At 45.7% G+C, this 15,108-nt stretch overlaps 1 protein-coding gene across 5 annotated transcripts in view; it reads left to right on the top strand.

The window, feature by feature from the left end:
• The window catches only part of LRRC56 (leucine rich repeat containing 56), a 66,382-nt gene extending 52,269 nt beyond the window's left edge, over positions 1-14,113 (top strand). For 4 of the 5 annotated variants that reach the window (XM_074918177.1, XM_074918173.1, XM_074918174.1 and 1 more), the window contains 7 exons: positions 2,877-3,024; positions 5,135-5,335; positions 6,810-6,874; positions 8,028-8,149; positions 8,844-9,037; positions 11,582-11,948; positions 12,699-14,113. In XM_074918177.1, coding sequence (XP_074774278.1) covers positions 2,877-3,024; positions 5,135-5,335; positions 6,810-6,874; positions 8,028-8,149; positions 8,844-9,037; positions 11,582-11,948; positions 12,699-12,891 — 1,290 coding nt within the window. In that variant the 3' untranslated portion in view covers positions 12,892-14,113. Of the gene's footprint in view, positions 1-2,876; positions 3,055-5,134; positions 5,336-6,809; positions 6,875-8,027; positions 8,150-8,843; positions 9,038-11,581; positions 11,949-12,698 lie in introns of all 5 variants that reach the window. The other variant, XM_074918172.1, reaches the window with a different exon arrangement.
• Positions 14,114-15,108: the final 995 nt, after the last annotated feature.

Raw genomic sequence — 15,108 nt, 5'->3', positions numbered from 1 at the left:
AGTGACCGTGCCCACGCCATCAGTTTGCCTAAAAGGTTGGGTTTCATATTTGTCCTAGATTTAGACTTGAAAACTGAGGTGCTCTCACTAAAACTCAATTATGTAGTAGATGTGTTCATATTTTAAATCCTCACACTTTTTAGATACTTGAGTTATTAGCATTTTTCAGATGTAATTGTTGGCTTGATCATATCCCTCAGTAAAAGGAGCCACAGGAGGTAGTGCTTTAGCTATCATAATTTTTCTCTCTGGAATCCGAAAGAAAATATTATACACTTGCTTTTCTGTTTTGAACTGGTAGAAGTATACTTCAGAGACCACACTTGGAACTATTTGTAACCAAAATGATTTCTTCATCAACATTTCTCCCTTATGGAAGAAGCAATCATGAGAAGAAAAAACATATTCCTGCAGTAAGGAAGCACTGCCTGCTTCTGATGGACAAAGCATGCCTACTTGCTTTTTTTACTCCCATGGAGACAAATACAACTTCTGACACTTCTTTATCATAGCTTCCTACCATGGAAATGGTGCAGGATATCCTAACAGCACAGAAGGTCTGTTTCTACTCCCTTGTCATTCCCGCTCAAGGGAAATGGTGTTTTTGGAGGACATAGTTTTCACTTGGCATCTTCAGTCCTTATATGTACTTGTCATGGAGAAATATCAAACTGCCCTTGGTTTGTTTAGCTGAGGAAAGCAGTCCTTGGGATGCTGCTGCGTGTTGTCACATAACAGGATCTCAAAGAGGAGCAGTATATGGTGGTGTGCCCTGCTGCTCTTCTCCACGCTCACTGGCTGTCTCTGCTCCTGTGCAAGTAGTTGCATTCAAATGCCAGCCAGAATTTACTGAGGGAGTCTGCACACCAGTACACTGAGCTGTAACGGGGGCAGACTGTAAGTTCACTGTAGTCTCCCATCCAGTCTGTGCTGGGAATCTGCTCAGCCCTGGGGTGGTTACAAAGCTGGCCCTGCCCTCAGCTGCCAAGAACTTCTCCATGGGCTTTGTCACTTTCTTGGTTTCAACTGATGTTTGCATTTCTTCAGGGTATAGAAAAGGCAGCTGAAATATAGAAAGAACAGATGTGGGCTTACTTTGGTGTGCCCTAGATGGCCAGCTCTAGTTCCTTCTTGTAGTCTGGCCCTTGCTACAGCTCTGTAAAAGCTCTCCTATTTATTTACTTTTTATCTACAGAATGGTCCAGATAAATTTACTGCTCTTTCTTCAGACGGCCTGTTTGCTCTCTGTAATTTGATTTTCAGATGAGCTCATCTTCCCCTGTTATCTAAACCAAGAGCAACAACCTGATGATAAATTCTGCAGCCTCTGTTGCAGTAATGTAACATGAGCGTAACGTGATGCTTCTCTCCAACAGGACATGGCTGGAAATTGGCTGTAGCCCAGGCACTGTTCAGAGTACATGTAGTACGGGGTAGCACGATGATTGGCTGACTCATTTTCTAAATTAAGATTAAAGGCTTATTTAGGGAAATTTAATGTCTGCCTCTTAACAAACACACGCTGCATTTGGTGAGTCCCCTCTGCCAGCCCCAGTTGCATTGTGCAGAGGGAGGGAGCATACAGCCAGCCAGGCCCCACAGAAAGATTTCTGTTTGTGACAGCTCCGTGGTGAATGACGACTTGGCTTTGTGGGGTTTTCTAATATTGCATGCAATGTCTTGAAAAGTGTATCATTTGTCTGGATGAAGCAACTGATTTGTAGGTAGCTCTCCATTCATATTCTGCCACTAGCAGTGCTCTCTCTTTGCTTTCTATTTTCTTTAAGTAGAACAGATCGCCATCACGTTTGCTGCCTTTTATAATCTGACACAATTTTAACCAAAAGTATTCCCACTGCAAAGCAGCTCAACCCAGTCAGCTCTGAGGTATTGCTAAGTTTTCCCAGAGACAAAGGTATCTTTCTTCTGCTGGAATCCACCAAACCAGCCCAATTCTCAGTGTGCTCTGAGCACAGTTATAACTGCTCTGGACTGGCCTTGCTGCTCAGGGGTCCCCAGGCATTGGCTTGTGCTCATGAATCATTTTATAACATGTCAGCTCCATCCACTCATGCAGAAGGGGCTGTACCTGTGCTTTCCCCCATGGATGTCACACCGAGTCCATGTCCTTTGGGAGCAATCACGTTGTTTTTCCAGCACACAGAAAAGAAACCCAAGTGCAGTCTGTTTGAGCCTTCTGTGTACCTGCTGTAGGTATGTGACCTCTTGCAGAAGAAAACATAGTTTGAAGGAAGCCATCGCTTCTAACACTGTATAAAATCATACACCAAACCCCTGAAAACTGCCCCAGAAAACCACTGCAGTTCATTCACTGTAGCTGTCTTATGGGCGTGCCTAAAAACACAATCCATGGAAATGCTCTTTCTTCTTCCATCAGCAGGTGTAGCAACACTCATAACGTGTTTTCGGGTTTTCCCATCACCTGAGTACTGATGCAGCAACCAAAGAATCACAAAAGCATGGAGAGAGGCTGGCTGAATGCTGAGGGTGCCCAGGCTTTCCATGGGCATCGGTGGCCTTATACACTTTTGTACATTGTACATAATATAACACAGACAAATGCCAAAGTCGCCAGGGGGTAATCAGCAAAGGAGCCTTTGTGCGGGGGGCACGTGTTTGCACTGCTCAGAACATGTTCACCATCAATTCAAGTAAAAATTATGCGAGGAGAAAGCACAGTGAAATGAAACTCCTGGCTGTATTTATTTCTGTTGATTGAGGTGAATAGGTTTGCCTTATAAAAGGCTTTTCAAGTTATATGGCAGTCATACAAATTGAACACTGCTGTGCTGCTGGTGGAAGTCCACAGTCTGTTAAATAAACTGTTCCAGTGACCACTTTCTCAATTTCTCCAGGAACCAGATTATAATTACAGAGCTGAAATAAAAAAACTCATTCCCCACTTGAAGTATTTGGACGAAATACCAGCAAGCCAGACTGCTCTCCTTCCTTCCCAGAAGATGCACGAGGATTGGCTAATCATCAAGGAATCCATCAAGGAAGGTAGTGTAGCTGGAGACATTTCATGGTTAGGTATGTCAGGTTTCCTATCAGGGTTCATTTTCAGGTTATGATGTGTGAAAAAGAAAGATGAAGAGCAAGCTGGCCTCTTCAAAGCCAATGTTTGATTATAACGAAGGGACGAAGGTCATTGTCTTCTTCACTTGGGAAGTGAGGAAGCTGGAATTCAGCACAGCGCAGATTTAAATTAAAGCTGTCCTAAACTGGACATCAAACTCAGAAAAATGCAGATGACTTCTAGAGCATCAAGCAAATCCAGCAGTGGCTGGGAGTCTGTTCATTCTGCATGATGGGAAGAAGCAAAGCTTGGGAAGGAATGTTTCAGCAACGGCTGTTCACAGCCCTTTCCCTGGTAGCAGTCAGTCTCGTGTGGAGTGGATGTTGCAGGATTTGCTACTCCAATTTAATAATGGGAAAGGCAATTTGGTCATCACCCCTCAATGATAGCAACATCCTAGCAATTGAGATTGTGTGATCTCGTAAGAGATCTGTTCCATTTTCTTTGCCTCTGTGATTAAGTCCATTATATTCATTAGTAGAGCAAAAATGGTTTGAAAATCAATCTGTTGTCCCCTTGCCTGTAGCCTTGGTTATAGTTCAGATGTCCATGCTTTTATGTATCCTGCGACATGTACTTTACCACGTACCATTAAATATTACAAAGTATTTCCTATAACTGCTCCTGTTACTTCCCATTAGTGTGGGCAGTGCAGTTGGCTTCCCAGCCCCCCCAGTTGTGGCCTGCCTGCCAACTGTACTCCATTAAAAATTTAGTTTGTTTTGGAATGAGTACATACGTTCGTCATTTATTTAATCCCTGTGGGTCCAAATCATTAGTTGTAATAGTAGTTATGGTAGGGAAAAAATCCATTAAAATCTGATCCCTCAGTGATCCTGCTTTGGCAACATCAGCTATGGTTCAGAAAACTAGTTAACAAAGTGAGCTGACAGAAACAGTAGGGACATAGCACAAAACTGTGAATTTGTATTGTTCCGTAGTGTCACCAGACATATTCTTGCCTTTAGCTCTAAACTGATGAGCTCGTATGGTCAGGATCTGACATGCCCATATTTTATTCTTTCCTATAGCAATGTTGACTCTGGTACTTTTCGCACACTATTTCATGGGTTTGTATTAACAACTAGGGCCAAGACATTTTGAGGGTTCCTAACACTCAGCTCTTAAGGAAATGGCCATATTATTACAGAGCTGATTGCTCCACTGTGGAGCTGGTAGATGCTCAACACTTCACAAAGCACGCTATTCATCTAGGCACCAAAATGAAATTTGCTCTTATGGGTTGTTGGCTGCACATGCAGCTCTCCCAGCTGTGCCGTGCTCCCAGGACAGCCGGCGGTTAGGCAGGTGAGAGGACAGGGCTCTGTCTGCCTTTACTAGCTTTTGTGTAATCCACTCTGCCCTGTAACATTCCAAAAACTCAGTTTTCTCCTTTTTTTTTGTGGTAGAGAAGTATCTGCCTCTGAGACAGTACTGGAAAAATCTATCACTGCCATTCCCAGATTTCCATAACTCCTGGTATGTGGTTTGCCCTGTTTGACTCTGGTAAGGTGGCCGTCACCATCTGCATTGTGCCTGGGCATTTGAGCAACATATTTTAAGACTGGGGGCTCAGACTCTGTCCTGTGGCAAGCCTGCAGTGGTTCCCCCACAAGCAGGTGGGCAGCAGATGAGAGGCAGCTTACTCTTCCCCTCGGCACACGGGCAGGAGAAGTGGCAGAGCCCTGGACACATCCAGGCTCACCCGTGGAGTGGTTCCTGACCCTGTGCTCAGCCAGCAGCCGGTCTCTGGTGCCCAGGAGCAGGAGGAGGGTGGGAAGGGACTTTGGCTTAGTTTGGGGGTCCCCACATTCTGCCATCTGCAGAGGACAGCTAAGGGGACTGCATACAGCACCAGGAAACCCTCTGTCTCTAGTCTTGACCCATTCCAGCATGTTTCTTGTAGGCACAATGACAGATTTTTCTGTCCCCTACAGCCCCTGCAGCAGCAGGCATCATATTGGCAGTGTACAGTGACGGTGTGGTTTGCAGCCTTGCATGACTGTGCTTACACTAGCAAAACCTCTCTCTTAGATCCATATCTTGGGGCACTAGCAAGGCAGTCTGGATGCGGCCCAAGATCCCCAACAACTTCAAGACCTGGAAGTGCTCAGCGGTCTGCTAAGACAAGGAGATGTAGCAATGCCCACCTCTTACACCGTGGCTGTCCTCTTCCAGATCACACTATTTCTGACGAGCTGTTCACAGAAGATAACGCCAGTGATTTGACACATGGTAATGTATATTTTTTAATCCCGTTCTTTCCCACACCTCCACCTCCTTCTGAATGTTGTTATTGCTGATGAAAGCTTGAGTGCTTTGAATACCACCCACCCATGCCGCTGCTAGATCAGGTTCAGCATATGTTTTCTTCCATGGGACTCACCTGCTCTAGTGTGGGCTTTCCTTTGTTTCCCCCTGCAGCAGAAGGTGCAAGTCATCTGGGCTTCCCCCTCCTCAGCCCCTCACCCCATGCATTATGTGCTGCCATCCCTCCTGACAGCCCCATACTGCAATGGTGCTGAAGTTGCCTTTCACACTTCCTGCACAGTCCTTTAAATTACACATCAGCCTAGCTGGGACTCACTTAAGTCACATCTGGGCACATCTTGTTCGGTCACAGGAACGTGAGGGGTCCAACAAGGCAGTCCTCCAGAAAGGTGTGGAGATGCAGTTTCACTCCCCTTTGGATTGTGTACTCTGACTCTCTGTACTGCAGTCCCTTACTGCAGCAGCACTGCTGTTTTTCCAGGGTTTCCAGGGTTGGGTCCCCCAGCAAGAGGAGTCAGTTCCTTGACCTCACGTAACTGATCTACAGGCTAGCCCAAAATACAGGTGTACTGGTGCCCTTTGTGCCCTGGCCACCTGGAAGTACTGCCAGGTTAGCAGCTCCCGGGGACAGCTGGATCAAAAGGGAGTTCACTTCTGGTACAATATTTGGCACTTCCCAAGACATCCTTCCCTGGCTTCTGGAATGACCTTGACAATGCAACTCCAGCAGCCCACAGAGTGCAGATTTGATAGGAAGATGTTTGGTGTTTGGTTTCCCAGCATGGTGAACTGCTTCTCTCACGTGCCAGTCCTACCTCAGTTCCTTGCTGGAGGGAGGACCCAGGATCATGAACTAAATGAAACAATGCAGTGTCAACAGCTGAGTGCTCATTCAGAAAAGTACGTGGAAATAGAGTACAGCTCTCCAGGGAATGAGACCATAATTTCACATGCACCTTTAGGCATCTAGCACTACTGATAGAGACAGTTTCACCCAGTGTTTGCTGCTTCTTCCTGCCCCTTTGCTTCCTTGTCTCTTGTTTTGGCAAGAGCACCTGCATAGCTACATGGGGAACCTGATCCTGGTCGAGATCCAGCTGAAAAATAACCCAGCAAAACAAACAAAAAAACCCGCCCAAAAATCATATTTAGTTTTAATCTGGATCTATTCCTTGATCTGACTCACCACATGGCCACGCAAATGCTTGTACCAGCACAATGGAGGAATCAGGACAGGGGCAGAAGGAGACAGATTCTGGGTAGAAACAGAGAAACTGCCTCTTAGGAGCAGTGCCAGGCCATACCGCCTGACACTGTGAACCTATGCCATGAAATACCACATCTTCCTGTCTATGGGAAATGATGTTGACTGATTTCAAAGACAGCACCATTTGTTAAACACTGGAGTAAAATGTTTTCTTTTTTCCTTTTTTCTTAGGACTCAGTCAAGTTTTATGTGGGAACCCCACGAAGGTCCTTCGTGCAAGGAGGCAAAAGCTGGGTGTATGTTTTTCCTGTATACTTCATATTTCTGCCTGGTGACTCCCATAAACCATGAGATAAACTGAACTGCCACGGTAGCTTGTGGCAGCTCACTCTCTTCTGTAGCCCAAAAGCCCCCCAGCACGCAATTGGCCTTGAGGAGGACAGAGAGTCCCTTGCCCTGATGTTACAAAGGTGCCCATGTGCTCGCAGTAGTTAACCCTCAGCTGCAAATGAACACATGAAAATCACATATCAGCTGCTGGCAGCGCGTTTCCTATCATCCTGGCTGAGCAAAGCACAAGGCAGGATTGCAAAATTTGACAGTATTTCTACAACAACTATTAAGCGAAAGATTTTTTTTTCAGCAGTTTTTCTTTGACATTGGCGTAAACAGTCAGATCCCTAATGCTGCAAGGTCGTTTCTGTTGACTAAACAAACGCAAAGCCAAAGTGAGTTCCTCTAGGCAGTGGGGTGGTGCCCCAGCCCTGCGGGTCAGCCTGCTCCTGTTGGCAGTAACGTAGTGAGAGGGTACCCATATGTTAAAGGGGCTCACTCTGGCTCGTCATGGTTGGCTTTTGTGGGCCCTGAGGCTCAAGGAGGCACAGATGCATGTGTGTGCGTTGAAACAGGCTCTGCTAAATCAGGGCAACAGCACGCACAGGACACCTGCATCACTGCGCTGTCAGCAGCCTCACTTAATGCTGACAACAGATGTTAAAGAACCGCTGGAAAAAATGTGGCCCTCCCTTGTCTCTCTGCTGACACTGCCCAAGCACTGGAAGCTTTGCTGGAACAAATTTGAACATCTGAGTGAATTACTGTGTGTTATAAACTAGGAATTGGAAGGGGATTGTGGTCATATGCCGTTGATTGTTGCAGTTTTTATGCTACTTGTCTTAGTATGTTTATTGGTACATAAGCTACAGGCTCATACGTCAGTGAGAGATAAATCAACATTTTTGTTACTGCCACCCTGGGTTCCTTGAGCTGTAACGTTGCACATGACTGGGGTGTGGGGCTTCTTAAAACCGCAGAGCAAGAAAATGCTGAGGGGTGACCTGAAAACCCAGGAGTAACAGCGGACTTTGATGCCTTCTGAAATCCACGATCTAGAAACGGAGCTGGGCAGAGCTCCTGAGGTTATCGAGATAACTTCTGTCATTTTTGCAGCCACCTGCAGTGAGGCCTTTGAAACTGTGTGGTCTGAGGACGGAAGACCTTTACAGCTCTGGAGTAGGAGGAGACCTGCAGCGGGAAGATGTGTTCTCTGAACCCAGAGAGCAGCACAGGAGGTGAGGCCGCGGTAGGAAGCTTGTCCAGCAATAAAACGGGCATTCATTTGCTGCTGTAATAATAAAATAAACAATTTGGCCACCTGGTGGCGGTTTCAGGAGATAGTCTTGGCCTCCTGGGCATCCTTCTGTCCGTCCTCCCTGCTGACCATCTGCGGGGTGGGCAAGGGAGAGGAACCTGGGGGAAGCTCTGTCCTCTCTCTAGAGGAGGCTGAAGGCCAGCGCAGGCAGGATGGGCTCAGCAAGGAAATGATTTCATAACTGGTAGGACATTCTGGGCCCTGACAGTGTCTACCTTCAGGTAGTAAAAGAAGATAAAGTGGACAAGGTTTTCTGCCGGCCATCACATTGGCCCAACCAAATGAAAGGCTGGAAGGAAAATAACACCATGCTCAGATTCCCCCATCTCATAGACAGATAATGGTTGTTTTGGAAGTAAAAATGGTTTTATTTCTCTGAGCTTACTTCCCTGTGTGGTATTTTAAATCTGCCCCATTTCACTTGATTGACTTTAGGACACTGTCAGATAATTAGACACAGGCAACTTAGATGGCTAGTCCATTTAGAAAGTGGGAAATCATGGTGGGTGACTAAACCCACTGCCTCGGTGTTTGCCTGTGTGGCTATGTCAAGCTGCACTTGCATATTCACAACTCAGAGACTAACTAAAGGTGTGATACTTGATGTTGTGCAGGTGCCTGCAAACAGGTCAGCAAGAAAAAGCTGCCCGAGCACTGAAGATAACTGGTGGTGATAAGGAAGAGGGTGAAGTCTGCAGCCTGACTGACAGCTGTGAAGAAGCCTTGAGGAAGACCTGTGATGAGCACCTCATTGAAAGGATTTCACTTGATTCTTCTTGCCACTCCTGTCTGTCCCAGTCTTCCTCAGGTACTGGACCTAAACCTCTGAGGAAGGGCTAGCATCAAGTAGTGACACGTGCTACTAACCGTTTGTAGATAGGTGTATTAGTAACTGCAGTGTTTTATGAGATCTGGCTTCTGTGCTCTAGAGCAGCAATTTGGAAACATCATTGCAGAGCCAAACCCTAAGTTCCAGTTTTTAAGCAGGACGTGGTGGCCAGTTGTGTTGACCATCAGTTGATATATTTCAGCATGGATCAATAGAATTAAGAGGAAAAAAGCTGGTTTTACACCAGCTTAGAATCAAGTTTAGAAGGACATGCCTCTGTCTTTTACCTTGTGTCATTAATTTATGTCAATGCCACATGAGTCTAAAATACTGTCATTCCAACTGAGCTATATTTTACCCCAGTTGGCACCAATGGAAATAATAGCTAAGCTAATGATCAAGGTTTAACTGGGCAACTGGGAATTCTGGAAAGATACACAACCAAAGGGATGTGTTCAGCAAGGACTTTAAAAATGAAACGTGCTCTTCTACTCAGGAACAAAGCCAAAGGCCTCTCTGGAATTGCATTTACATGAATGAAAGCAGAATTCCCACTCTTCACTGGTTGTTGAATATCATATTTAAGAATATTAGAAGCATTAATAATGGTTATTCCAAATACATATCAAGTAGAGAAGCTTAGAAAAGTACAACTTTATTTCTATTGTGAATAATCACTTTTTTTGCCTCGGTGAATAGTAGTATGTGAGTGTTTGTTTTACATTTCTTTCAAGGGCAAAAATGGATCTATTAAAATTTGGGAAAATATTATATATTTTGGAAAAAACAGAAGTATCATTAAACTCTTCAAAGCCTCTGTGTATTAAGAATAATATAAACAGTATCTCCTTAGCAAGAACAGAAGCTGTTTGGAAAAATCTAAAGGAATGGCCTATTGTCCAGTGACCACAGAAGTCTTAGATTATGATCTCACAGTCTCTTTAGATTCAATCTGATCTTTTTATAGATTTAGTAGTATTTCATTAGATTGAGTATGATTTATTAAGATCTCATCATCTTTGTGAATGGAGTGGACGAAGCCCCAACCATCTCACACTGTACCAGTGCCGTGCCCTATAGGACTATGAAAGTGAATGGTTGGGCATAGATCTGCCCATCTTGTCACCAAATCTGCTAGGATTTGGTGACAAGATTGATGGAGTGGTTTGAAATTTAGTATTACCTAAGGCAGAGGGGGGAGGGCAGATGACCCATAAACCAAATCACAAGCAGATGGCCATAATAACCAAGATTCAAACAATCACTTTGCCCACTGTCGCTAATAGATGTACGTGTTTTGCAGAGCAAACACCCAATAAAACTTTAGCAACTGATAGACTTTATTCAGCAAGGCAGTTAAAAATACACTCGGCCTCTGTGACTTGAGACTGTGTCAAGATCTGGAGAGGTATTTAAATGCCTCAACACTTGACTTCAGAAGTGTGTCCTACCCGATGTGATTTTCTCACAGAAGAGCTCCTTGCTGGAAACAATCCTTCTGACCGGGAAAGGACAAGTCATCCGAGCAAAACCACTCTTATGTAAAAGTGTTTGCAGCATCGGATCCATATAATCTGCACTCTTTGGAAGTCATTGAGTGTTATTTCAGGCTCTTGAGTCGGGCATACCAGTCTTTCAGAGTGTCTTCACTTAAATAAAAACCCTATGAAATTTAGACATTTTTAAAGCATATAGTATGACAGAAACTGTTCAGTAAAAATTTTTTATCAGCATTATATGGTTACCTAAGCAGTAAAATACATCCCCATCAATTAGGAGCTATAAAGCTGAGCTTTCTGGGTCTGGGTTTTGGTGGCACATTCTTTAGATTGTATTCCTGCCCTGTACCCTGCACATCGGGCACTTCGGTATAGTTGGTTCTTTTAATAGACAAGAGCAATTGGATCCCTGCTATATATAGAATGGTTTTAAGCATATAGGCATGCACGTTATATTCATAAGTCAGCAACAAGGTTTTTCTTCTTTGTATGTTGTCACCTGAGGATTACATGGGCTAAAATATGATCAGCCAGATAGTAACCCTGAATGTAGTACAATATTTTCCCTAGCAGTTGGGCACTTTCCATAACTTTCAGGCCAATCTCAAAATCTTATTCTTACACCTCCACCTCTGATTAAAAAACCAAAGTGGATCCACTCATCTGTGATTATTCCTGTGCCTTGAATTTCACATCGCTGGATGGAGTGCTCAGGTATTTAAAACAAGTCAATGCAAACCTGGCCAGGAATGATGCTGCCATGATCCTGACTGAGAACAGGAGGGTGGGTGAGCACCCCTGTCCCTCTTGAGCTGTGTATGGCTTGTGAGCAGTTCCAGTGCTTGGCACATCACCAGCATACGGGCAGGGAGGCTGCCAAGTAACCCACACCCCTGTGTGCCCTGGGACACATCTGCCCACCCAGCTCCATCACACAGTGCACTCCAAAACCTTTTGCTCTCTGGGTTGGTCGTTTAAGAGTAAGATGAACTGGGAAATCACTGGGCTTCCCCTTCTTTTTTAGGTTTATCACAGGCTCGGGAAGGTGCGGTGTTCTCCAACCTGAACTTCTGTCTAATTCCATCCCCTCCAAAAAGCCCTTCACCTGCGTCTGTAACGGGGGTTGCAGCAAGACCCTGGAAAACAAGGCGCCACAGGGTAAGATGCCTAAAAATACCCAGCCAAGAGGAGGACAGGCAGTGGACACAGCGATGCCAGTCAAGGACTCATCAAGAAACTTCAGCCCAGCCTCTGGGCAAGGAACTTGCTCCGCTGAGCCAGCCCAGCGTGCCGGCTGCCTCCGGCTCCCGAGGGCAGCGCCAGCCTCCTGGGAGCACTGCCTGGCAAACATCTATTTCAGGACCAGCAGCTGTTGGATCCATGAGCATCAGGTATGCACGCTGCCGGCAGCACTGCCTGCAGCCTGGCTGAGGAAAACAGAGGGGACTCCACGGCAGGCTTCTGTCTTGTCTCTGGTGTCTCCTGCCTGTTCTGTAAAAAGAATTCCTTTTATTACATTTACCTTTGTCCGTCTAATGCTAAATGAAACAGTTTCTCATATTCCTTATAATTTGAGCATTGGAAATTTTGTATTTTCTTGAATAACAGCCCAGAATTTTCCTGTGTTCTTCCTGCTCCAGTCTCATGTTCCCCACACAGGGCCGATGTGCATGTCTGTTGCAAAGCTCTTGTAGTGGTGCTTGTTCAAGTCTCTCCTCAGGTACACCCCAGGACAAATTTCTGACATCCCACTTAGGTTTTTCTTTTTTCCCCTTAAAGCTTACATTAATTAATGTTAGAAAGAGTTCTGCAAAATAAAGTAGGCATTAGAGAAGTGTCTCATGCACCAAAACATGGTTATTTCTGAACCCGCTTACTGTAAGATTAGCATCGTGTTGCTTCTTTCAAGAAATGAAACTGAGGAGTTGTGACATGACACCTTGATTTTGAAGTTAACCTAGTCATTATAGAGCAGTAGAGGAACACGCCTTGTTTGGGAAGCTGTTGTGCCTTGTGCTGCTCCCAGGCCTGGCAGCTTTCTATTCAGTTTTCAGAGTGGGAGAAGGCAGAGGTAGTGGGGAGAAGGCAGATATCCAGACCTGGAGTGCAATTTCACCGCAGTGCATCTCCCTTTTCCTCAGGCCCACTGTGGGTGAGAGCCCTTCTGGAAAGATGAACCACCACAAGCCAGCTGTCTGCTCACCCCCAAAAGCCTCAGAGAGGCTGGAGCTGATGAACACTGCCTGGCCTCTGACGGCCAGGGCCATGCTGCAGTCACTGCCAGACAAACCTGCTGCCTCAACAACATCTCAGAACAAAAGTACCAGGTCCTAGAAGATACCCAGGTGGCAGCGTGTATTGGGGCCATGTATACAGCACAGTCTGGAAGCATCGATGCTATCTTTCAGCTTCTTCTGCAAGCTAGACACAGAGCTGTGCAAGTAGAGCAGTTCAAACAAATGACATGATTTGCCTCAATTAAGGCTACAGCTGCTCCAGAAATACTTGCTTTAAAGAGCACCCGCTGATCAACAGAAGAGCTAATCAACCTCTTATTACAGAAAAGTGTGGTTATTTTTGCAGTCTTCGTGCACTAAAACAGAACAAGTCCTAACATATTTCCTCCCATCCACACCATGCCCTGCTCTGTGAGTCAGGCAGGGACACTGACCCAGACAGAGCACGGAGCCTGCAGTTTGTGGAGTGCCTGGAGGATGTGAGGGCCATGGGGTGCCCCCCCCCCCCACACCCTAGCAGCAGCCCCACCACATATCTTTTGCAGTCCTGGATGTTTAACATACGAGGGACAAAGCCAAGGGCTGGAGAGGAAGAAGAGCCGGGAAGGCTGGGTGGTTTCAGAGCTTATGCTCCCACAGGAGGTCACCTCGTTCCCAGGCATCCGAGGTCCTTGTTGCCTGCATCTCTACGGCAGCGAATGCTGACCAAGTGGCTCATCCCAATACTAACATCTGAGTTTGCTTTGTAGCTACCTGGAAGGATTTCTCTCGCTCCCTGTGGAGAGACCGGGATTGCGTTAGCAGAGCTGACCTCTTTGAGCAGGTGTCAGAGCATCCCCTGCCTGCACCTTTACAGCCGGGCATCCCCCGTCTAGTTTTTTAGGTCAAATAGACTTTCCAATTTCATACAACTGAATAATTCTAAGTAATGCTGCAGAAAAGACAAGGCAGGAAAGTAAGGGTATAATCTCTTGTTTTTCCAAGAGGACATTTGCTTGATAATTGAAGCCATCTACTTCTTCCTTCCATTCTTCACCAACAGGATCTCCACGTAACGCCATGATGTTCTTCATGCTTTATTTGCTTTATGTTCGGGTGAGATTCCAAACATCTGTTTCAGTGACTGCAGACTGTGAGATGCTGATCCAAATGACGGCGCCTTACAACTTTATTGATGTTGCAGTCTGAAACGAAGCACCACCACATTTTTTTCCAGTTTAAATTACTACGTTAGCTATGTATTTTTAAATCAGTTGATAAAACAGTAATTACATGATGAGTTAATGAATTGATTTCTGTCTTCTTTCTACTGGTCAGCTTAACATAGAGAAGCAAAATAACAGAAGGCCCCAAAACTTCATCTTGTCATGGTGATACTTGCTCCACTTTCTCCTACAAAATAGCCTGGAGTATGAAGCTGGTTTGCCCAGTTTTGGTGAGTCCTAGAGGAAATAATTAATCAAAAATCACTAAAAACTATGTGGCATGTGATTCTGTGCAATACTATGGATGCAGGCAGGATTTCCCATCAGATGTTGCCCAGCAACAGTGCCTGTGTCCTTAAATAGGCTCCTAAAATTGACTTTTTGCCAATGTTGCTGACCATGACCATCACCAAAAAAAATCTGACCTTATGAAAGAAAGAAGAAAGTGGCAGCATAGTTTTCAGAAATGCTTTGTGCCCTCCCCTCCTGCTTGAAGTCTGCAGCCCTTGCTGGCAGACAGCACTGGTGACAGTCAGGCCCTTCTTTACAGCCAGGGTCCTATCAGTGCGTGAGGGGTAGGATTGTCTTCAGATATTCAGAGCCTCCTTCTCAATTTGCATCTTTGATTTCAAAGGGACTGAGGGGAAAAAAAAGCATAAGTGAGTTTTTGTGTGTGGAAACTGGGGCAGCTAGAGGGGTCTGCACATGTGCATCTGCAGATGCAAAACTCTGGGTCCAGCTCTGGGAAGTACACGCGATCTCATGTCGTGGCAAACACGACTTGGAGGGGCATGGATGGGGCAAGGAGCTTCTCTGTGGTGGCAGAGAGGGCTTGGAGAAATGGTCAGGAAAAAAAGCTCTGCCCTCATGTGTGGGAAGTAAGAGTCACCGAGCGCTTCATGGAAACTCTTTAACTCAGGATTTCTTGTTTGAACTTGGCTTCAGGTACCCCAGTGATAACTCTCAGGGGTGCAGGCGGTCTGTGACCTTCAAAACAGCCACCCCATCCCTTGCTAACCAACTCTGCCCCACTGGTGGCCTCGCCGAGGCAGTTGCATGCTGTGTGGTGGCGTGGCACGTGTGCGCAGAGACAGGAGAAGGTGCCCACT

This window comes from Athene noctua, chromosome 14 (assembly GCF_965140245.1).
Source record: "Athene noctua chromosome 14, bAthNoc1.hap1.1, whole genome shotgun sequence".
NCBI classification, from domain to species: domain Eukaryota; kingdom Metazoa; phylum Chordata; class Aves; order Strigiformes; family Strigidae; genus Athene; species Athene noctua.
The sequence above is the reverse complement of the archived record's forward strand: the minus strand, read 5'-3'. Positions and strand labels throughout refer to the sequence as shown.